Raw genomic sequence first — 22,788 nt, 5'->3', positions numbered from 1 at the left:
TTCTCATATTTTCACATAGCCTTCTCAAAGGTTGGGGAAACAAAATCTGCGTCCTCAGAATTATCGGCTAGACCTGCACGATGGCGCAATATTAATATTAGCATTTTTCAAAAAACACGAAAAAATACCACTCTCATACTTTCACATAGCCTTCTCAAAGGTTGGGGAAAAAATATCTGCGTACTCAGAATTTTCGGCTAGACCTGCACGATGGCGCAATATTAATATTAGCATTTTTCAAAAAACACGAAAAAATACCACTCTCATACTTTCACATAGCCTTCTCAAAGGTTGGGGAAAAAATATCTGCGTACTCAGAATTTTCGGCTAGACCTGCACGATGGCGCAATATTAATATAAGCATTTCTCAAAAACACGAAAAAATACCATTCTCATATTTTCACATAACTTTCTCTAAGGTTGGGGAAAGAAATCTGCGTACTCAGAATTTTCGGCTAGACCTGCACGATGGCGCAATATTAATATTAGCATTTTTCAAAAACACGAAAAAATACCATTCTCATATTTTCACATAGCCTTCTCAAAGGTTGGGGAAAAAAATCTGCGTACTCAGAATTTTCGGCTAGACCTGCACGATGGCGCAATATTAATATTAGCATTTTTCAAAAACACGAAAAAATACCATTCTCATATTTTCACATAGCCTTCTCAAAGGTTGGGGAAAAAAAATCTGCGTCCTCAGAATTTTCGGCTAGACCTGCACGATGGCGCAATATTAATATAAGCATTTTCCAAAAACACGAAAAAATACCATTCTCATATTTTTACATTGCCTTCTCAAAGGTTGGGGAAAGAAATCTGAGACTCAGAATTTTCGGCTAGACCTGCACGATGGCGCAATATTAATATTAGCATTTTTCAAAAACACGAAAAATTATCATTCTCATATTTTCACATAGCCTTCTCAAAGGTTGAGGAAAGAAATCTGCGTGTTCAGAATTTTCGGCTAGACCTGCACGATGGCGCAATATTAATATTAGCATTTTTCAAAAAACACGAAAAAATACCACTCTCATACTTTCACATAGCCTTCTCAAAGGTTGGGGAAAAAATATCTGCGTACTCAGAATTTTCGGCTAGACCTGCACGATGGCGCAATATTAATATAAGCATTTCTCAAAAACACGAAAAAATACCATTCTCATATTTTCACATAACTTTCTCTAAGGTTGGGGAAAGAAATCTGCGTACTCAGAATTTTCGGCTAGACCTGCACGATGGCGCAATATTAATATTAGCATTTTTCAAAAACACGAAAAAATACCATTCTCATATTTTCACATAGCCTTCTCAAAGGTTGGGGAAAAAAAATCTGCGTCCTCAGAATTTTCGGCTAGACCTGCACGATGGCGCAATATTAATATAAGCATTTTCCAAAAACACGAAAAAATACCATTCTCATATTTTTACATTGCCTTCTCAAAGGTTGGGGAAAGAAATCTGAGACTCAGAATTTTCGGCTAGACCTGCACGATGGCGCAATATTAATATTAGCATTTTTCAAAAACACGAAAAATTATCATTCTCATATTTTCACATAGCCTTCTCAAAGGTTGGTGAAAGAAATCTGTGACTCAGAATTTTCGGCTAGACCTGCACGATGGCGCAATATTAATATAAGCATTTTCCAAAAACACGAAAAATACCATTCTCATATTTTCACATAGCCTTCTCAAAGGTTGGGGAAAGAAATCTGTGACTCAGAATTTTCGGCTAGACCTGCACGATGGCGCAACATTAATATTAGCATTTTTCAAAAACACGAAAAAATACCATTCTCATATTTTCACATTGCCTTCTCAAAGGTTGGGGAAAGAAATATGAGACTCAGAATTTTCGGCAAGACCTGCACGATGGAGCAATATTAATATTAGCATTTTCCAAAAACACGAAAAAATACCATTCTCATATTTTCACATAGCCTTTTAAAAGGTTGGGGAAAGAAATCTGCGTACTCAAAATTTTCGGCTAGACCTGCACGATGGCGCAATATTAATATTAGCATTTTTCCAAAACACGAAAAAATACCATTCTCATATTTTCACATAGCCTTCTCAAAGGTTGGGGAAAGAAATCTGCGTACTGAGAATTTTCGGCTAGACCTGCACGATGGCGCAATATTAATATTAGCATTTTCCAAAAACACGAAAAAATACCATTCTCATATTTTCACATAGCCTTCTCAAAGGTTGGGGAAAGAAATCTGCGTACTCAAAATTTTCGGCTAGACCTGCACGATGGCGCAATATTAATATTAGCATTTTTCCAAAACACGAAAAAATACCATTCTCATATTTTCACATAGCCTTCTTAAATTTGCCGGAAATATGTGAAAAGCCAAAAAATTATTTTGTATGGACAATGGAATTTTGCGTTGAAAAAGTCACCAATGCTTGCTAGATCTACGATTGATATTTGGCGCGCAACGAGTTGCATAAGTGTTTGACCGTCGAAGAGAAGAATACTAGATCGTTGAAAAAATCGTTTGGCGCGCTACGAGTTATTCGTCATTTCGAGCCCACGTGCTTAATTGGGTGTCAAAATTATTGTTTATCATATGACTCAATGACGGAATGACTGTTCTAGAAGGTGTATCAACATAATTGAACAAATGACATAATTGCGTAATACTAACCAAATAAATGTTGTATTGTAATACCCATTGTCGGTAGGAGAAAAAAATCTAATATCGTATACCAGTCAACAAATCAGCAAATTGTGAAACGAATTGATTAATGGACTGCTGTACTGTGCAAGGTTTAACGTAAAAATAAACAATTTATCTTTCACGTGAATTAATTTATTAAGGCGCGTATTATGAGTGCTAATTAGATACTACTGTCAAATACGATTCCTGTAATGGAATAAGATTTGGTTGGTGTTTGTGAAGAACATCGAAAACTTGACAGATCAGGAGGAAACTGATATCAATGCGGGCCTCCAGTTTCATTGCCATGAGTGCAGAGATGCAGAGTCTCATAACCATACCATAAGTGTATGCACACATCGTAAATATATTCCTCTTAAACATTGTCTTAATGTTCCAATAAGAAACTCGTGCTTATATTTTCAATAGCCGGAGGAGCAGGTAGTGAATATCAGTAACAGCTACCAATTCCACGTCAATTCGGTCACATGCAATGTGTTAAAAAAAATTGGATTTTTTAACGCAATTACTGAACACATTCAAAAGAAGACAGTCAGAATTGTTTTTTAATTTTAACTTAAGATTCGTTCTATGACTTAAACTTTTTTCCGCATTGCTACGAATCTATCGAGAAGAGTCTGTATACTGATACCTTAAATACCCATTGTTTATGAGATCTGCTATTCCTGTTCACAATACATTGGCACAAATAATAATACGAGTACTACAGTACACACTGACTGCTTATTTTCGCTTCACTGTAACAGAAGTATTGCACTCTTTGCACATTGATTCTCTGGTCTCTGGATCGTTTGGATTCCTTTGGATGTAGGGTGAGTATTCGGTCCAAATGATGTTGTTGCTTGACTAATTTTGATGCGAATGCCTTACACACTTCGAAAAAAACCTTGTGATTTTACATCTTATAAGATGTACATAATAAATGGAGCGTCGCATTTCACGTAAATATACGTTCGTTCAAGAACATGTATATGGAATTCAATGAAATAAAAGAAAACTACTAAATGGTGAGAGCGGCGACTTGATCCGAGAATCATTGGATCGCATTGGTACGTCCATTAATCGACTGAGCCATGACTGAGCACGCATCAGCTTTTCTTACACATAAATTTTTACACATAAAGGCTCATCCAGCATTAAGTCATTACTAATGGAATTTTCCGTCATTTGACAAAATAAGTCTTAATGAATTACATCATATGTGGGATTGTTCATTGTCAAGGTAATGAACAGTATATTGTATGCCACTGTCATTTGAACCTTTTAACGTCCAGCAATTTATCATTCTATTGCTATATTTTTTAAAATATAACATTGATCCGACACGCTGCGTAACATCGATTCACTACGACTACGAGTGTTATGGTATTAAACTAGCGGTGAGTCCTATTGCGTCTGCAAATGCAATGACGACCCAGTCACGAGGGCAGTCATTGATAATTCGCGAAATCAATTTGAATAAGAGAAACCATTATTTCGATCCTGTAAACTTATGAATGGCTTCGTATTCAACAGAAGAGAAGATAAACAAAGTTACGACCATTTGAAAAGTTCACAGAGAATTCAAGAAAACTATTTTGGTCGAGACGAAGTTCGACGGGTCAGCTAGTTTGATTATAAAATAGTAAAATAATTCTATTATCTACATCTCGGAAGTCGAAATCCATTAGTATTTAATTCGTTTGTGGGAATTATATATAAATCAAGTAATCTAAATGATTAAAATTTAGCCCATTCACACAGCAATAGAAACCTAAAAACTGTTCTAAAAAGCGTTGAAAAAATTGTTCCAATACCGCCCTAAAATCTACTCTACAAACTTCTCCAAAAATTGCTCTAAGATCTGCTCAAATCCGCTCTTTAAATTTGCCCTAAAAACTACTCCAGAAAACTACACTGCGTTACCTGAAATTACCCTGAAATTTCTCGAAATCTGCTCTAAAAATTGTTTGAAACTGCTAAAAACTGCTCAAATCCGCTCTTTAAATTTGCCCTAAAAACTACTCCAGAAAACTACACTGCGTTACCTGAAATTACCCTGAAATTTCTCGAAATCTGCTCTAAAAATTGTTTGAAACTGCTAAAAACCGTTCCAAAAACTACTCGAGGAAAAAATTTAAAAAATATTTTACCAACTTAAATATTGACAGTTGGTGTCATTTGAACCTTTTAACGTCCAGCAATTTATCATTCTATTGCTATATTTTTAATATAACATTGATCTGACACTACCACTCTATGCGGGCCTATTGGAACCGTGCCATCGGCGCCAGGTGGTAGAAGCACTAGGGATGCGACGCATCAGTGAACGACGATCTTACGGCAAGCTTGCGTATTAATCATCTACAATCAAGTAGCAACTTTTCCTATATATATAGTTCGTATGTGACGTTTTGGTTCTATCGATGGATAATGTGTATTATAATTTTCACCAGATGGCAGTTCAGCTCTTTAATGAAAGCTATTTCAGTAATAGATGGCAGCAGTCGCGGTCTACAAATCAATCTGCCAAAAATTCACCACCAGATAGCCGTGGTGAGTGTTATCCAACTGAGGGCAGCTATTCGCAAATAGATGGCTCTTATCGAGCTTCACGCAGATCTTTTGATTAGTTTACAATCTTCACAAAACCAATCATTTTTATCGATTAAGTGCGAATAATTTAATCAATTTCTGGTGATAAGTGATTATTAAGTCCAAAAGACGCCCCTATCATGGTTACTTTCAATCTACTAAGTGAAATTAAATGATCTAATAGGAAGCAAAATTTCTGTACATAGAAGAATCGGACTATAGCGGCCTCTATAGTAACATAACAAAATTATTGTAAAGTATATTATATACTGTGATATAATATATGCACTACTTCACAAACTATAACTGATTTTGTTAGTAAACATCTTTTTCTTTTAGCCAGTTGTGAATTCATAATGCAGGGAAATGCAGGCACCTGAGTTAAATGCGCTAGCAAATACAAGCAAAAATAACTTGTATGCAAGTTACTCGCGCAAGGAAACGCGACAAAAATAAGATTGTTAATGCTTTTCAACAGAACAAAGTAATGAAATAAAATAAATACTTTTATAAGAAATATTCGTGGTAACAATATTTAGCAATATGACAACTATTTCACAAAAGGGGAAGAAATCTGCGAACTTAAAATTTTCGGCTAGACCTGCACGATGGCGCAATAGCCGGCGAACGACCAAAATTATGTTAAAGCCGGGTATAAATAAACGATATATGGCGCAATATTAAAATTAGCATTTTTCAAAAACAAAACTCGGTTAAGTAATTTCCGCGAAGAGTGAGTGCCCGAAAATGTTACATACATACACACACCTACCAACACATACATACACTCACACATACCGACAGGTTGAGTTTGTTACGAACTGATACGAATAATGTATGACACTCCGTCCTCCAGGTCTCGTTTTAAAAACTAAAACTATTACACCAACTATTGTGATTAACAACAGCAAAATGACACGTTTTCTCGTGCTTCAATCAACAATGAACTATTCAGCAGTTTATACGTTGACACATTCGTAATATAATATCTACACTATGATAAGATTCTTTTCTAAAAATTTTGTTTCGATCGTTCACTCCTGCATATGTTGGGTCTTTACACTGTGTTCGATGTGACTTCAGAACAAGAAAGTCGATGCAGTTTGTGGGTGTTGCTAAATAAACTAACCAGCATTGTATTTTAAGGTACTCTAGTGGTAGTAGTTATAATACTTTTATTGTAGAGCTAATAAACAGAGATGCTGCTTATCCGTATCAGTGGAGATTTACATTTTGGTGAGAGCAGATGCTTCATCGTGATCAGTATACACAAAGAGTCAATTTAAAATGCTATAATTTTTTTCTTTATCGTATTATCCGTTGGAAGAATAACCATAGAAGACAAAGTGTTCAGCTGATATGAATAAAGCAGGCCAAAGTCGTAGATTAGTGTATAGTTATAATGATCATTCCGAATATCACACTTCTGGCATTCAAAAATTTTCTTTTGCATCGCCAGAAGATAATAATATTGAATATTCGAGGAAAGGAGGATGTTTTGTATCTATCTGTCGTGGCATCAGTATAGCAGTGGTGATTTTTATATTTATTTTTTTCATATCTTTCACTAATTTTTTAGTACCAAGTATGCATACGAGGTAAGTGATTGAAACTCATATTTAAAAAGTCATTCGAATATATTGTTATTCTAGCATAAACCAAATATAACGTTGGAAGATTTTCTTAATCATCGTGCCTATCTGATAGACAAACGATCGCGAATCCCAAAGCATGTTATTCCGAAACATTATAGGCTTTTTATTCAACCTATTTTTAATGAAACAAGTAAACCCTTCTCGTATAATGGAATTGTTTGGATTACAGTAACATCAAAAAAGCATAATAATAAAAGAATAGAGCTTAACGTTAAAAATTTGTACATTAAATTAGATGATGTAACCGTTTTAAAAAGTATACGATTAACAAACTTAGATTTTGACGAGGATCTAGATTGGGATCTAAGCGAAGAGGATATATTACCGCGTATCAGGAACAAACGAGACACGATCAACAATGACAAAATTGAAAGAATGAACAATTCAATGGATTTTTCAACCATGTCTAGCGATGGGAATAACGGTGATAAAAATGTAAATACTTTCACTAATGATGGTGCAGGAAGGAGAAAATATTTTCATCCAATTTTCCCCTCGGATGACTTTGTCACAATAAAGATACTAGATTTAGAATTCGACGAATCAAATGAAAAAATGATTATCTATCTTGGGACCGAAATGAAAAAAGATATTTATTACATAGTAAAAGTGAATTTTACAGGCAATATGACTAACGAAAAAGGTTTATATTATACTCATTACAAAGATGGAAATGGGATTCATAAGTATGTGCATTGATGTAATAAATACGGTATAGTTCTATTGATTTTGTTATCATTTTAGATATTTAGCGGCCACCATATTGGAACCTAACAGTGCAAGAAAGTTATACCCATGCATGGATGATCATAATTTTCGGTATGTTAGCCAAATCCCGATTTCTTCCAAACGATGAATAATGAATGATAATATGACAAACTATAACTATAGGTCGCCATTTGAAATTAATATAGCAAGGAAAGTTCATATGAATACTGCATCTGGCATGAATTTAGAAATGTCGGAGCTAATGTATGAGTATCTATGTGTATAAAATTGACGGTTGATAATTGAAACATTATTTTATTTCAGGGAAAGAGATGAGTTTGTGGTTGATACGTATAATACTACAGGAATGATTCGAGCATCCGAGATAGGTTTCATTATAACCGATATGTCACCAGAACGGTACGAACTAACACCAGAAGTTCACCTCATTGCATACACAAGGAATATATATGACAACTATATGAAAGGCATAGTTTCCAAATTCGCAGAAGTTATAAACATATACGAAGGATATATGGGCATGAAATTTCCCTATCGAATTATTAAATATGTTACAATTCCTAATACAGACAACATCGTCAGTGAAATAAAAGAAGGAATGATTTTGTCTAGGTACGTAGAAAATAATCAATCAAAAAATCATGTCAATCAACCCCATACTGAATCCCATACAAACTTTAATTCTTAGACGCGAAAATAAACATTTAGATTTTTTTTGGTTTGTTCAATAAGTACAATATTTAGTTTCAATTTCTTAGCCATATCCGCTTAACAGTTTAATTTAAACCGCTTACACTTTACACTATATATGTACTACTCTATGGATATTGCACTTCGGTTTAAACCACTAAGCACGCGCAAAGTTTACTATATTTATTTAATAGCCGGTCATCACTCGCTTAAGCTCGATCCGTCAGAAATGTGTTTGATTTGTGTTACTTTGTTGTTTTGACTATAAGTAGGCTGCTACTTTTATTTCGGGAACCCATACAATTGACATGATATGTTGAATGTGATGCCGTGCGATGGCGTTGTTGAACTGAAGATTGATTTCGCTCCAAGCTGACATGGTCTGCCTACAATCAATAGAACTCGACACACATTCGTTCGCTAACCATTCTGGTTTGTTTTGATAAACTTAACACACTGTTGAAAAGCTTCTCTGCCAGAGTTGTGTTCATTCGGTAGAGTAGGATAAATTTCCGATTTGTATTTTGTCCAAGTAACCAAAAGTTCGTGAAAAATAGATTTGGCTTAAGTAGCATACAAAGCATTTTGAACAGTAAGGAATTATCCATGCTTGAATGTTCGCCTGACACAACAAAACAAACTTTGGAGCAGTTGATTTCTCAGCTTTAAAGCAGAGAAAAAGTTTTCTCAGAACTTGTTCTGTACGTACAAGTTGCCAAAAAGTGCCACACGTACTTCAGAGCTCTAATGAAGTGGATATTTTTCTGATATAGTGGAAGCGGTTTCTTGAAGAGACGACGCTTAAATTTCAATTTGTTGTTTATCTTACCAATTTGAACTTTATTTGCAGAATATGAACTATGGCAGTTTAAATCCATTATGGTAATCATCTTGAAGATTGATATCTTATTGCCACTTATTATTTGCGCTTAGTATAATCTAAATTATTCAAAAGCAAAATGCAAGGAAAATCTGTTTGGTTCGTTAGTGCTTCTACAGCATAATCTTTTCATTGATTCATTAAAACATGTTCTGATAAGTTAAACTCACACCCAAGATGGCTAATATTATTCATCTAACTCCATCACACATAACTTATTATCAACTGGTAAACGATATCAAAACTTTTCCTTCTATCAACAGCGGTAATTCTAGAACAGTCATATGCATTCCGTCATTGAGTCATTTGGCAAACAATGATTTTGATACACCATTATCCATACAAAACAACTTTATGGATTTTTCCCCCTTTTGCGGCCAGTTTTCCTCATTTTTTTATGTACGAACCCGGTGGGAGTAAAAACAATGCGATTACAAAGAATGAGCTCTGCATTTTTATATAAATATAGATATATAGATTTCATTTCCTTTTTAGCGAAAAAGATTAATTACTGATTTAAATTACTTTCCCACAACGGATGGAATATTATTACGAGTTGTTTCTAATGAATTGGCAAAACTATGGATTCATACCCTTGCAGACTACAAGAACAAAGAGTTGTACTGGTTACACGAATCGATTCCATTATATTGAGAGACAATCGCCCTAAAATATGTAAGATTCAAGCTTTATAAGTTACACATTCCATATAGATTATTTTTCCCGCAGATAAACAATACTACTTACTCCGTAGATGATTTTTTATTAGAAGGCAAACTGCGAGCTATGCAAGAAGAAATAAATACAAGAACCACTGCGTTAAATGTTATTACAACTCATTGGCAAGATGAGGCACATTTTGAACTAAATAGATTTAAAGGTCTCAGTCTTTTGCGTATGATGAATTATACATTGGGTGAAACAACTTTTGATGCATTTATAAGAAATTATATCATTCAACGAATGAATAATGAAACTGTCGATATTAAAGGTATTCTAAATATTATCAAACGTCATACGGATGCAACGTTCAACAATTTCCTACTCAGTTGGACTACAATGGAGAAATACCCAATTATTGAAATAAAACGAAATAATAATAGTGGTTTTAATTTGCATCAAAAAATGATTCCGTTCGAAGAGGATATAGGAGAACAAATTTGGACAATTCCAGTAACATTCACCAACGACATTAACCAACAGACATTTTTTGAGAAGATACTATGGTTGAAGGATTCAAGTGCCTCACTTACCATCGAAGTAAGTTGTGAATTGAATACAAACAGCACATGGGTGATAGTGAATCCAAGTGGAATTGGTAAGCTGTATAAAGATAACAATTTTGAACTAATTGTATTTTAAATGTTTGTTCTAGGGTATTATAGAGTAAACTACGAACGAGTTCATTGGGTGAAATTGGCTAGAATTCTAAATGATAATTTCAAATCATTTCATTACGGCACCTTAACCGTTATAGTTGACGACGCTCTAAATTTAGCTAGACTTGGTTTATTAGACTATTCTATTGCATTCAACGTAATTTCTTTTCTCCGAAAAAATAATGATCACTATCAACCTTGGAAGAGTGCATTAGACAATCTTAAATTTTTATATAACGCCTTGGAAGATCATCAAAACTACGGTCATCTCGAGGTGAGTAAATAACTTACCACTATTTTAAATTATTAATCTTTTATTTATTTCAGAAATTCTTAGAATACCTGATAGTTGAAACGTATAAAAATATTTCGATATCTCCTGAACAATCCCATAATCCTATGATTACGTCTCTTTTGATAGAGTGGGCGTGTCGATTAGGGGTGTCAACGTGCATTGAAGATCAGACGTATTTTCAACGCTATATTTGTAGAGAAAAAACATCACCCTTTGATGTTCCGGAAAATAAGCTTTCTTTCTCAATATGTACTGTTATCAGATACAGTGGGATTGAGGAGTGGCAGCTGACTAGGCAAACGTATTTGACATCTGAGGATATAAATCTTCGAATAATTCTTGTCAGAGCTTTAGGTTGTACTCGTGAAATCAGTTTGATTAAAAAAAATCTTGAATTACTTGACAATCATCAATTTAAAATGTACAAGCATCACATTCTTTCCTTCTGTATCGTTGCGACCGATCTACAAATTTGGCCATATCCGTTATACAAATACAAGCACAAACAGCACGCTGTCAAAGTCGAAGAGAAAAGAACGTGCCTGATGGGCTTCCCCGGCCGAGTGCGGAAAGGTCTTAAGGTGCAATTAATGCGAGAGTCGCGTTTTGTTTGAGAAATACACGGAGGGTTCATTCTCATGTATAGGGACCCGTAATGTTGCAATTCCTCTGGGGCCGAATTTTCGCCCTGCACACAATCATAGTATGTATAGGGTATAGTAAAGTGCATACAACCAGAGTGACATGTCATCCGTAATGTTGGCAGTCGCGTTAGTTTCGCATTATATTTGACAGGTCGTTTGCTCGTTTGGAACAAATCTGTCATTCCAAACAAACAGCTGTCGTCACTCTGGTTATAGGCACTCTAGGGTATAGTACACTCATCCGTCAATATAGCACTGATTATGTCATCGCTGCTAACAACAAATAAAAGGGAGTAGGTAGACGTCCCGGGTTGGCGGTTAATGTATAGGGCACTGGTCTTACAAACCAGTTGTCGTATGTTCGAGCCCCGACCTGGAAGGATTCGCAGTGTCAGTAGAATCGTAGCACCAACCATGCATGGGTTCTGTACACTCTGAATCGGCTACGAAGTCTGTTGAAACAGAAGGTCAAATTCCGCTACAGGAATGTAATACCAAGGCTTTGCTTTTAGGTAGACAAGTGAAACCTGGTAATTTAAACACATGACGAAAGAAAAATCATTTCTGTTTTTGAGAACTGACTCTCAGCGAGTGCAGTCATCCGGAATTCGTGTTTATAGTGAATGTTGGAAAATTAAAAAACGAAATATAAGGTTCTCACATTTACTACAGTTTAGTTTAGCTTCTCGCTTTTTCTGTAAGCGGCCGTTGTGTATTCTGTACGTATATGTTGATTTATGGAAAACTTGATTTATATTGTTTCGTAAATACAAGCTTAAAGATGATCCCGATCAACCTAAAAATCGATTTTTATGTTCATTGTAGTATTTTTCGGTAAACTTGCAATCGAAGGATATTTTCAATTTTTCTTGTATCGCATACTGAATAATGGCCTTAAATGAGAATGAAGCTGAACATAGAATTAGTATACAAACTGACTTAGACTTTCTGAAAGTTTATTTACAACTGCAAATGTTACGTCGCCATTCTGAAATATACTTATTTTCATCACGAAACATCTATCCAGGGTTGCCACAACAAGTATAAATAATCGATACATCAGCTGAATAATGTAATATATTATGATGTTCGTTTTCACCACAAAATAGTCACTAGGGTTTTGAGTTCTAGGCTTTAATTATTTGCCACAGTTGTCGTTGCCAAGTTGTCAGATTTATCTGGCAAATGCCAGATTTTTCTTGCTTCGCCAGACACTCTAACGAACCAGATCTTTTGCCAGATTTTACAAATTTTCCCAGATTTTACAAATTTTCCAAGATTTTGTCAGATCTTACCAGTTCTTAACGGTTTTGTCCTCTATACGATAGTTGGTGAGACCTTTTTTTTTGCTCACTGAAAATGAAGCCCGGTCAAAATTTCCTTGTATATAGTTGGACCCAGACAAATAAAGATAAATTTTTGAGACAGAAACAGATTTTTTTAAAATGACTTGGCATCCCTGGCCACAGTTCTATATAGGTTCAATGATTTGCCACAAGGGTATTGTTGTTGAGTTTTCTTGATTTTGGCTTGAGGCAGAGATGCCAGATATTTTCATAAAAAATCTTTATTAGCCCGTATTCAAAATCTGTATTGATAATCAAGGCGAACTTTTCACAATGTACTAATGTTATTGCCACACATTATGGTTTTAGAATGAGAAATTCAATGAACCGTCACTCTGAATATCCTCATATCTCGCTGCAGAAAATGCAGCGATGAGTTCTGGTATTTGTAATTTTTATCAACGATCGAAAATCAATAAAATTGAATTGAATTTTATAATATACAATTATAATTTTATCTTTATAAGTTGACATGAGATGTCAGCGCTTAATATGAACCTCAAATTAGGTCATACAACTATTAATCTCAAAAAGTTTCATAACGCAATGAGTAATGAATATCGGTTCAAATTTCGCTATGTTCCAAATATTTATATAAGTATAACTCAGTTCTAATCTTCAAATTTCTGTACAATCATAAAAAGATATTTATGAGTTGTCATTGATTAGAAGACTTTTATCTCGTCTCGTCCACAATTCTTCTGCTATGCTCAGGTGACAAAACTTGAATTGTTCGTTTTTATTTTTTGTGGAAACTGCTGAAATCTGCATAAAAGTTAAAAAATCTGTATTACGGATTAAATTTGTATGGGCATTGAAATGATCGGGTAAGAATTTATATAACCCGAACCTTTTACCCGTACCCGACTCGAACCCGAGATTTTTTTTTCTGTACCCGAACCCGACAAATATTCAACGGGCTCGGGTTCGGGTATAAATACCCTAAACCCAATCATCTCTAATGGGCATGTTGAAATCTGTATGACACAGATAAATCTGTATAAATGGCATCTTTGTTCCAAGGCTGTAATATTGAATATCGATATATTTTGTCAACGCTGTAAATTATCGATGTCAACGATTTCAATTTCATATCGATATTATCGATAAATATCGATAAGTTTCCCATCCCTAATAGCAACATAAACCATAAACAAACAGCGAGAATAGTGTTTTCTGATGTTTACGGTTCAGATCATATGTCGTTTTCGTTTTTAAATTGCACTACACCGGTGTAGCGAAAGGTGCACTGAATCCGTTCGTTTTTGCCAATTGCACTACACCAGTGCTACACTTTTTCTGCACCGATACCACTGGTGTAGCACTCATCAAAAGTTTGGTGTAGCTCTGTGCAATGGAATCGTTTATTGTAGTCAATGGTTACTGTTTATGTTTTCGTCAGTTTTGTTCGTTTATTCATGCCTCAGTGTAGCACTGCACCGGTGTAGTGCAAATTAAAAACGAAAACGCCAATAGTTTCCACTTTTTTAAAGTTTGTTAAGATCTACAGTTTGGATTTAGTGCTTAGAAATGGATGAAAACGATTATAAAAGTGTAATATTATATTACGGCCGAGCGAAATTGTTTCGAATAATGCATCGTGTAGTAATAGAAGCGATAACAAAGTACCCAAATGATACTAGTTTTAGATTCTTCAACGGTGTCGCGTTGATTATTGAGGGCATTAAGCTACAAGAGGGTATCCGTGAATTGAATCCATTGCTGGCCGATAAAGATTTTTGTTTGGCTGTCGTCCTAAGTCTACTGTATGCACACAAACGATGCGGTGTGGTTGATAAAGAAGAACTTATTAATTTAGACAATACTTTAAAACATGAAAGAAAGCGTTTAACACCATTATCAGCTTATTACGCGTCCATATTCTTATTCCTAACGGGAAAAATTGATAAAGCACGGGAATATCTAGAGAAGGCTCAACGTATCAACACAAATATTCCTGAAATATCTGCTTTAATAGGATGGTGTGAATTGTACTTGAACAAAAATAGAGCGTCAGTCATCCTTGTTTTGTTCAATGAAGCAGTCGAACATGGAATGTATATTGATGCAAGTATTGGCCAGGTCCGGTGTCATCAGCGAAACAATGATTTCGAAAAAGCTATCTCTGTTTTGAACTGTCTTTCAGTACGTTACCCTAATTTGAACATACCACTCGTTGAAAAAATGAAATGTCATCTTTCTAGTTGGAATTATTATGATACGATGGAAACAGCGACAATGGTTCTCACTTTTGAACCAAGTAATTTAGAAGCACTTCAAGTGAAAATATTGATGTTAATAGTCAAGGATGGAAACTATGCAGGTAGTGTTACTGCTTTGCAGTACCTATTTAAGACAATAGAAAAAGTAGAGCCCGCTAATGGTTTAATTTTTATGCGCATGGGTCAACTGTTTTCGAGGATTTGTGGAAGAAAGCAATCAATTTTATCTGAAACTTACCATTTTGTAGAAAAAGCACACAAAATTGCCCCAACTAACCCTGATTATATAACGGAGCTAGGATATCAATGCATTTTGATGCAGAAATACAAAGAAGCCACAAAATGGTTTAAAACTACATCTAAAATAGACAATACCTCTTTATATGCTTTATGCGGATTGACTTTATGTCAAGTAATGGATACTGGAGTATCAGAACAAGTCTTACAACAAATCGAATTTCTCTCTGAAATTCAAGGAGAAAACAAAATGCCTTTACTTTTATCAATATCATCTAAAATTCATCAAGACGATCCAGAAAAAGCGATGCAGTTCCTGATAGAAGCAAGTGAATATCATTTTAGAAATTTGAGTACACTGCCTTACGGACTAGATTATCTTAGGGAACTGAACCCCGATTTTTTACTTGAACTAGTGAAGGAATGGTTGAAATACTCTCCAGCAGATCGAGATGCTGAAATGATATCTACTGATACATTCCACCCTGCTCTTCGTCATAGTGCAAATATATTAGATGCCGTTATAAAAGCTTGTCCAGGATTTGTGGAAGGTTTATACTTACTTGCGAAGGTTCAATTTCTTACGGGAGACTTGCTAGCAGCCATGGAAACGCTTCATAGAATCGTCAATGAGCTGGATGCAACATATACTGATGCCCATTTACTTATTGCTCAAATACATATAGAGCAGAAACACTACACCAAGGCAGCACAATGTTTGGAAATTTGCCTAAGTATAGATTTCAAAGTTCGTGACCATGCGATATTTCATTCACTACAGGGTATTATTTTGAAGAATCAACAACTATATGAAGACAGCTTGAAAAGCTTCCTTACAGCAATGAGTATATGCGGTAGGGTAAAGTGTTATAATATGCCCCCCTTAAGAAAACATTGAGATATTTCCAAGTGTATTGATATATTTTCCTCGAGAATGTAAGTATTTCATCGCAATACGGATAAGGATCATAATTATCAATGACTCCAATAGAAAAGATGAGAATTGATTGATATAAACACATTTTCCAAAACGGCCACATTCTTAGTTTTTTTCGCTCGCCTCAGACATAATGCCCCAGCAGCCGTAAAATATGTCTCACAACAAATCAGTGGCATGACACACAACAAAAGACATTTTATCCCACAACAATGATGCATTATGCTTCTTGAAATGTCCATAAAGTTACTGTTTTGAGATAATCAGTATGTCAACGAAATGGCGGATAAAACATCTATTTAGTCGAAGCAAAACCTTACATCGAAAAGCAGCCAAATGAAATTTTTAGTTTTTTCATACTTTCCTGTAAACGACAACCACCAAACTTGCATAGCAGAAAGATCCTACGAAAAGATAGTGTTAGTGATAAAACTTTGGTTCAGAAAAGTCTTCAATGCTTAAGAAAGGAAAGGGGGCATTTTGGCTAGCAGGGGCGCTTTATAAGACTTTCCCCTATAAATCACAATGGCAACAATCCAATGAATACCTTCAATAGTGAATCGAATAGAAATTCTCTCAACATTACGGATCTACTGACACTGTATTTAGAAGTAATTAACATGCATGTTTTATTAAATCAACAATCCGAGGCTTTGAAACTCATGCAAATAGTATCCGCCGAGTTTTCTTCAACATTCGTAAAAGGCAGGGTGGCAATAGCATTAGCTGATTTCTATATGCAGCTAGGTAATTTCAAAAAAGCTGTTGATTTACTTGAAACTGTTTCTCCAAATGAGCCGTATTATATTAGAGCAAAAACTAAAACGGCTCGCTTTTATTTGGAACACAAAAAAGATCGTTTAGCGTACGCGCAATGTTTCAAGGAGCTAGTGTCCTCTAATCCCGTTCCGTCGAGTTACTTGATGTTAGGGGACGCATATATGTACATACAGGAGCCTGATGATGCAATTGAAGCCTACAAGCAAGCTCATAAGTTTAATTCAAGAGATATTTTATTGATTAGCAAACTGGGCAGAGCTTATGTTAAGACACACCAATACAAAAAAGCGATTTCTTACTATCAGGAAGTAATCGAAACTCCTGGAAATTCTTCATTAAAACTAGATCTAGCAGAACTGTTTCTAAAACTAAAACAATATTCCAATGCTGAACAAATTCTGGTAGATGAAATTGAATTATCTAAAAGGTAATAGTGTCAAAATGGAACAAAACATTTTATCATATTTATTTTCCTTTACAGTGAAGCTGATGATATAACAAGATTACAAAATAGAACAAAGCAATTATTGCTCCTGGCTAGGATACGTGACAAAGCGGGCTATTTGCCATCTTCTCTGAACACTCTTAAAGAGGCCAGAGATAATCAATACAAGTTATTGAAACGGATGCTGATGGAATCGAACTTCGTACAGCATGAGCAAAATAAAATTTTGGTTATGTGTGTATCAATAATCGCATTCTTTAACACTAGATATTACATGATTTGTTTTATTCTTGTTAAGATGTATAGTCGCCTTGAGCTAGTTTTAAATTTGGGTAGTTTAATTGGCAAAACAAACAACCCGAAAAGTAGCCAGCTACGGATTTGTGTCCAGTCTCTGTGGTAGCTTCTTCGTGATTTTTATTGCATATCAAATTGAAAACTTGATATTAGTAATTATAGTCAAATAACGTAAAAATATGTCAAAATCAATAAAAAAATTTTTACGCATTAGTTATTCTTTCACTATGCATTATGACTCCTTTGGACCAGATAGATATACACTAAACTCTAGTCTTTTTGATGTTAATGTTAAGGAAACATTTTTGTTCTTGTAGGATTTGTGTTTTGATGGCAGAGCAGGCAATTGCACTAAGGGATAATGAGCAAGCTATTCACCACTACAAAGAAGCATTGAAGCTAACACCTACTGATACGAATTTATTAGCTGCATTAGCTCGTTCATACATGCAGACGAACAACATGGATCAATGTCAATTTATGTGCAATGAAATTTTACAGTATGACCCGAATAATGAAACAGCTTCTATAATGATGGCTGATTTATCATTTAGACGGGTAAGTAATGATACAAACATACATAGTTAAAATGACATTGAACCTAATTTTTAGATGGACTTCGAGAATGCAACCTATCATTTTTCACAACTTTTAGTAGCTCAACCAAACTATTGGACTGCGCTAGCAAGATTGATAGAAGTGATGCGACGGTCGGGAACACTTCAAGACATTCAACCATTTATCCATAGAGCACAGAATGTATGTCTACGACCAGATGGAGAAGCTGGTTTGAATTATTGCAAAGGTCTTAATGATTGGTATAGTGGAAATCCAAATAGTGCCCTAAGATATTTTAACAATTGTCGTAAAGATCCTGAATGGGGTCAACAAGCTATATATAATATGATAGAAATTTGTTTTAACCCTGACGGTGATTTGCCCACTGAAGGAGTAATCGATATAGGGCCAGATGATTTAGAAATTAAAAATTCACGTGGGATGGCATTAAAAACAGCTGAAAGATTGCTGAAAGAATTGAAACCTCGGCCAGGTGTGATCGATAATGAAGCGCTGAATCATCGTTTGTTACAAAATTTCCTTTTACTTGCCTCCCGTCAGAAGAGCAATATAGATCGGGCGTTACAAGATTTTACAGCCATCGCTTCACAGGTAGAATACAAGGAACATGTGGGAGCTGTGTATGGCATGGCATCAGCTCATGTGATGCTGAAACAATCGCAACGAGCTAAAAATCAACTGAAAAGAATAACAAAAACTTGTTGGACTTTTGAAGAAGCAGGTTACCTTGAGAAATCTTGGTTGCTATTGGCTGATTTATACTTACAAGTCAGTAAATTTGAATTATCGTCAGAACTATTAACACGTGTGTTAGAACACAATAAATCTTGTACTAAAGCGTACGAACTAAAGGGAATAATATCGGAAAAAGAACAGAATTACCGATCTGCAATTACACATTATGACAGTGCCTGGAAATGCAGTGGTGGATCAAAACCAAACATAGCATACAAACTGGAGCTCAATTACATGAAACTAAAACGGTTCGTAGATGCAATTGATGTTTGTCAACAGGTGTTGAAAATTCACACGGATTATCCATCAATGAAGAAAAATATTCTCGATAAATGCAGAAATAACTTAAAACATTGAATATTCACTCATTGTAAACCACGATTTAAAAATAAAGGAGTGATACAATTGTAGTCCTGTTTGTATTTATAATGTAACTTTATTCATATTGATATATATTATATTTATTAATGATAGTAGCTTTCTACGATTGTATTTATTGTTTCATCCGAAATAACTTTTCATTACAAATCAAGATATATAACTTGAGTGGCAGAAATTGCCCCACAGAAACTTAAAAATGCTGCCACACTACAAACGGCAGTAGTTGTCCCACTCCATGACACAATGGAACCCATACATATCGAAAGTATAAACTGAGCTAAGAATACCATGCTACTAACAATAGCTATATCAGTTCCAAGTCCTCGAACACACTTGGCCTGTTTATCATCCTCGGACGTGTTGACCGTAAACTGAATAATAAACTATGATTATTTAACTTGTTAAATGTTATTTGTCAAATCTTATAACTTACGATACCCTCCGAATGATAATGGGCTACCAACAAATAGGGCATGGTAAAGAGAGTTGAGTACATTACACCAGCAGTCCAACTAAAAATAATGACTCCAACTCGATGTTTCGTCAAAGACATCAACGTCATTCCGGCGCAGTAGAAAAGTAAGCCGCCTACATAAACTTTACGAGCTTTGAACCTTTTTATGAGTTTTTCGATGATCAAGGAGTAACACGCACACGACAGAGAGTACATGGCCATACCCCAGCATCCAAATCTCACGCCTGCTTCATAACGCAAATATTCCTCGGAACCCTCAAGTGCCTTGAACGAAATTTAAAGTGTAAGTTAAAAAAAGCGTTTCAGTTTCAGTAACCAAATACCTTTGGATTGCCAATAAAAACAGATTCTCCAACAAAATCGGTAAAGTACAGTGAGTAACAGACATGTGCCATCCAACAGAACAGATTAGTAAGACATACCATACGCAAAGAATGAGGCATGAAAACTATTGATCTTAGATATGTTTCGAGAGTTATCGTGTCGTCCTTGGCTTCTTCATTGTTTGTTCCATTATCCAATGCAGTACCAATGTTTGTGAAAGACGTTTCAGCGCAATTTTCTCCAGGTAGTGATACGTAATCTTGATTCAGGGAAATGTTTGTAGATAATTTGGTATTGTTGAGATTTAGATCATCTCGTTTTTCTCCCACTGAACCATAGTTCATTGTTTCTGTGTTATCCAGTGAATCTTCTTCGCGACTTGACTTTTTTAGGTGCAATAAATTCTGTTTTTCATTTTCTTCTTCTAATAAATCTAACGGTATCTCACTGAAACTAGTAATGGTGCAACCTACACAGACAATAAATATGATTGTAATCAACGAAAATACTGCTCTCACGTGTCCTCCAAAAGCTTTTCCCAACACTGTAGCATCCCAGTTTATTCCTCCTAATGAGTAGCCCATAAATCCACCTAACCCGGCCATTACTGTGAAGGTTGATAATCCACGAGCATGATCCTCAGGGATGGTGACATCCAGTAAATATGCTCTTGAAGGACTTTGACAAGCATCTGCATCAAAATCTAGTAATACTGTACCAAGAATCGTAAAAAATATTCCCCATGGATGGCTTGGTTGGGTATTTGTTCCAGCTGAATTAATGGTGCTTTGATAAACCGTTGCTTGAGCAGTTGACCGATGGGGTAAGACGTTTTGAATTGTCTGAAGTGTTTGATTTACAGTATGTTCCATGTCTCCAAATGCATACCCAAGATCTTCTCCATTTGGAACAAGCAGCAATCCCAACAGTACTCCTAATGATAAGAACCATATGAAAGGTCTGCGTCTTCCAAAGTTACTCTTGCATCGATCACTCAATGAGCCAAGTACTGGCGTTAGGAAGAACCCTACTAATGGTGATAAACACCATACTAAGGTCATATGGCGATGTTGTACTCCAATTTTTAACAGTGTTGGTGAAACAAATGCAGTTTCAGCAGCGTATGAAAATTCTATGCCCATAACAGCTGCTGAAACTCGAATAAGCTCCAAGCGGGTTTTTTTACTGAAATTATAAGAAAGCAATCGGTATTATTTTCCTTTTGAAGTAAACTGTGTTACTTTTGTTTGATATTTAACAACAGAAATTCGTACAATTACATCAATAGTTTTCATGCCTTAGCAGTGAATTGTAGAGCACATGCTATTAAATTTCAATTATCTTGTGCATATCATCACATTCCTTCGCAATATTATCTAACGTGAATTGAAAAATTGTCTGTTTTCTAGCATACCGTGAATATACTGAGTTTGCATCTCCGCATATGTAACGAAATCCTTTTATACGAGTTTCATATATTCAATCAAATTGAATCCTACATACCGATATATATGCGAAAAATCCACGATCCCCTCATTCCATTGGGCGTCTGGGTTTAAATTTGCCTGTTGTTGATTCGGTGGCTTAATGATGTTTCGTATATACTGAGCAAGACCAGCAGACCGCTCTTCTCTCCATTCAGCATGTTTCGCGCGTATCGTATCCTTCCATTCATGAAATCTTCCCGTCAATCCTTGATAATCGTGCAACTTTTCCATTTTTCAGTTTAAAAGTATTGCACGATAACTCCTTGGCTTTTCTATTCGTAGCTTGGATATTTATCACATACCGATAGACTTATCAAAGACTTGCTCGTTATGAAGAGTATTTCGTGAACCTCTACGATTCTAATTCTGTTGGTGTGTTTCTTATAAACTTTCATTTCTTGTGCGATTGAACCTAGTCAATTAACCATAGCAAGATTTTTATGCAATATCGCTATTGCAAGTACAATTTTAAATAATGTTATCAGGTTTAATTTTGTATTATTTTTAGCATTATCAAATTTATATTTGAATAAGACAACTTCTATGTTCACTAATTAAATTAGGGACACTATTCTTTTTTCTTGAACATTAACATTAAACGCATTAACGGTAGTTTTTCATCAATAATTTTATGTATGTTTTCGATTGCTATTAAGTGCATATGGAGTTTTTTCAGTTATGTCTCCCTACTTACTGAAATCACTGAATAACCTAAACTAAATTCTACAAACGCTCGACGACTTCACCGGGCACGAGCTGAAATTCAAATGTTTTTTCTCTGCTTTGAAACAGAACTTGTACATATAAGCACCGAAACCTGCTCTTCTCTCTATTTCAACACAATGTGCTGAGTCTCTTTTAGTACTGTTACTTATAGGGTTGTGCATTTTGTTATCACCAATAGTATTGTTATCGAAATTTTTAGTTGGTTCTATTACTTTTTTGATATACAAATGCAAAATTAATAAAAGAATCAAAGACAATTTGTTTCATAATGGGACCGATAAG

General features: G+C 35.2%; 2 protein-coding genes and 1 pseudogene across 2 annotated transcripts; 2 read left to right on the top strand and 1 right to left on the bottom strand.

Moving 5' to 3' along the window:
- The first annotated feature begins 6,420 nt into the window (after window positions 1–6,420).
- LOC131428710 (aminopeptidase N-like) lies at window positions 6,421–11,505 on the top strand (annotated as a pseudogene).
- A 1,514-nt stretch (window positions 11,506–13,019) lies between these two features.
- Window positions 13,020–19,520, top strand: LOC131426702 (tetratricopeptide repeat protein 21B-like). Its single transcript, XM_058589626.1, has 5 exons — window positions 13,020–16,204; window positions 16,783–17,484; window positions 17,539–17,736; window positions 18,117–18,357; window positions 18,412–19,520. Exons 1-5 carry the CDS (start codon window positions 14,412–14,414, stop codon window positions 19,468–19,470), a joined length of 3,993 nt encoding a protein of 1,330 aa, XP_058445609.1. The 5' UTR covers window positions 13,020–14,411; the 3' UTR covers window positions 19,471–19,520.
- A 9-nt stretch (window positions 19,521–19,529) lies between these two features.
- On the bottom strand, window positions 19,530–22,561 carry LOC131426701 (proton-associated sugar transporter A-like). The gene is made up of 4 exons (XM_058589625.1): window positions 21,797–22,561; window positions 20,293–21,478; window positions 19,928–20,233; window positions 19,530–19,865 (listed from the first exon to the last, which is right to left on the bottom strand). The coding sequence occupies exons 1-4, from the start codon at window positions 22,009–22,011 to the stop codon at window positions 19,635–19,637; spliced, it is 1,938 nt and encodes a 645-aa protein (XP_058445608.1). The 5' UTR covers window positions 22,012–22,561; the 3' UTR covers window positions 19,530–19,634.
- Window positions 22,562–22,788: the final 227 nt, after the last annotated feature.

Source organism: Malaya genurostris, chromosome 1 (assembly GCF_030247185.1).
Source record: "Malaya genurostris strain Urasoe2022 chromosome 1, Malgen_1.1, whole genome shotgun sequence".
In the NCBI taxonomy this organism is placed as follows: Eukaryota; Metazoa; Arthropoda; class Insecta; order Diptera; family Culicidae; genus Malaya; species Malaya genurostris.
The sequence above is the reverse complement of the archived record's forward strand: the minus strand, read 5'-3'. Positions and strand labels throughout refer to the sequence as shown.

Bases quoted from the DNA above. Each gene is read 5' to 3' on its own strand.
- LOC131426702 (XM_058589626.1), top strand. From the start codon at position 14,412: ATGGATGAAAACGATTATAAAAGTGTAATATTATATTACGGCCGAGCG. The intron at 17,485-17,538 runs GTAATAGTGTCA...TTTCCTTTACAG, and splicing joins GAAATTGAATTATCTAAAAG to TGAAGCTGATGATATAACAA. The intron at 18,358-18,411 runs GTAAGTAATGAT...CCTAATTTTTAG, and splicing joins CTGATTTATCATTTAGACGG to ATGGACTTCGAGAATGCAAC.
- LOC131426701 (XM_058589625.1), bottom strand. From the start codon at position 22,011: ATGGAAAAGTTGCACGATTATCAAGGATTGACGGGAAGATTTCATGAA. The intron at 21,479-21,796 runs GTATGTAGGATT...TTATAATTTCAG, and splicing joins GATTTTTCGCATATATATCG to TAAAAAAACCCGCTTGGAGC. The intron at 20,234-20,292 runs GTATTTGGTTAC...ATTTCGTTCAAG, and splicing joins TTTTTATTGGCAATCCAAAG to GCACTTGAGGGTTCCGAGGA.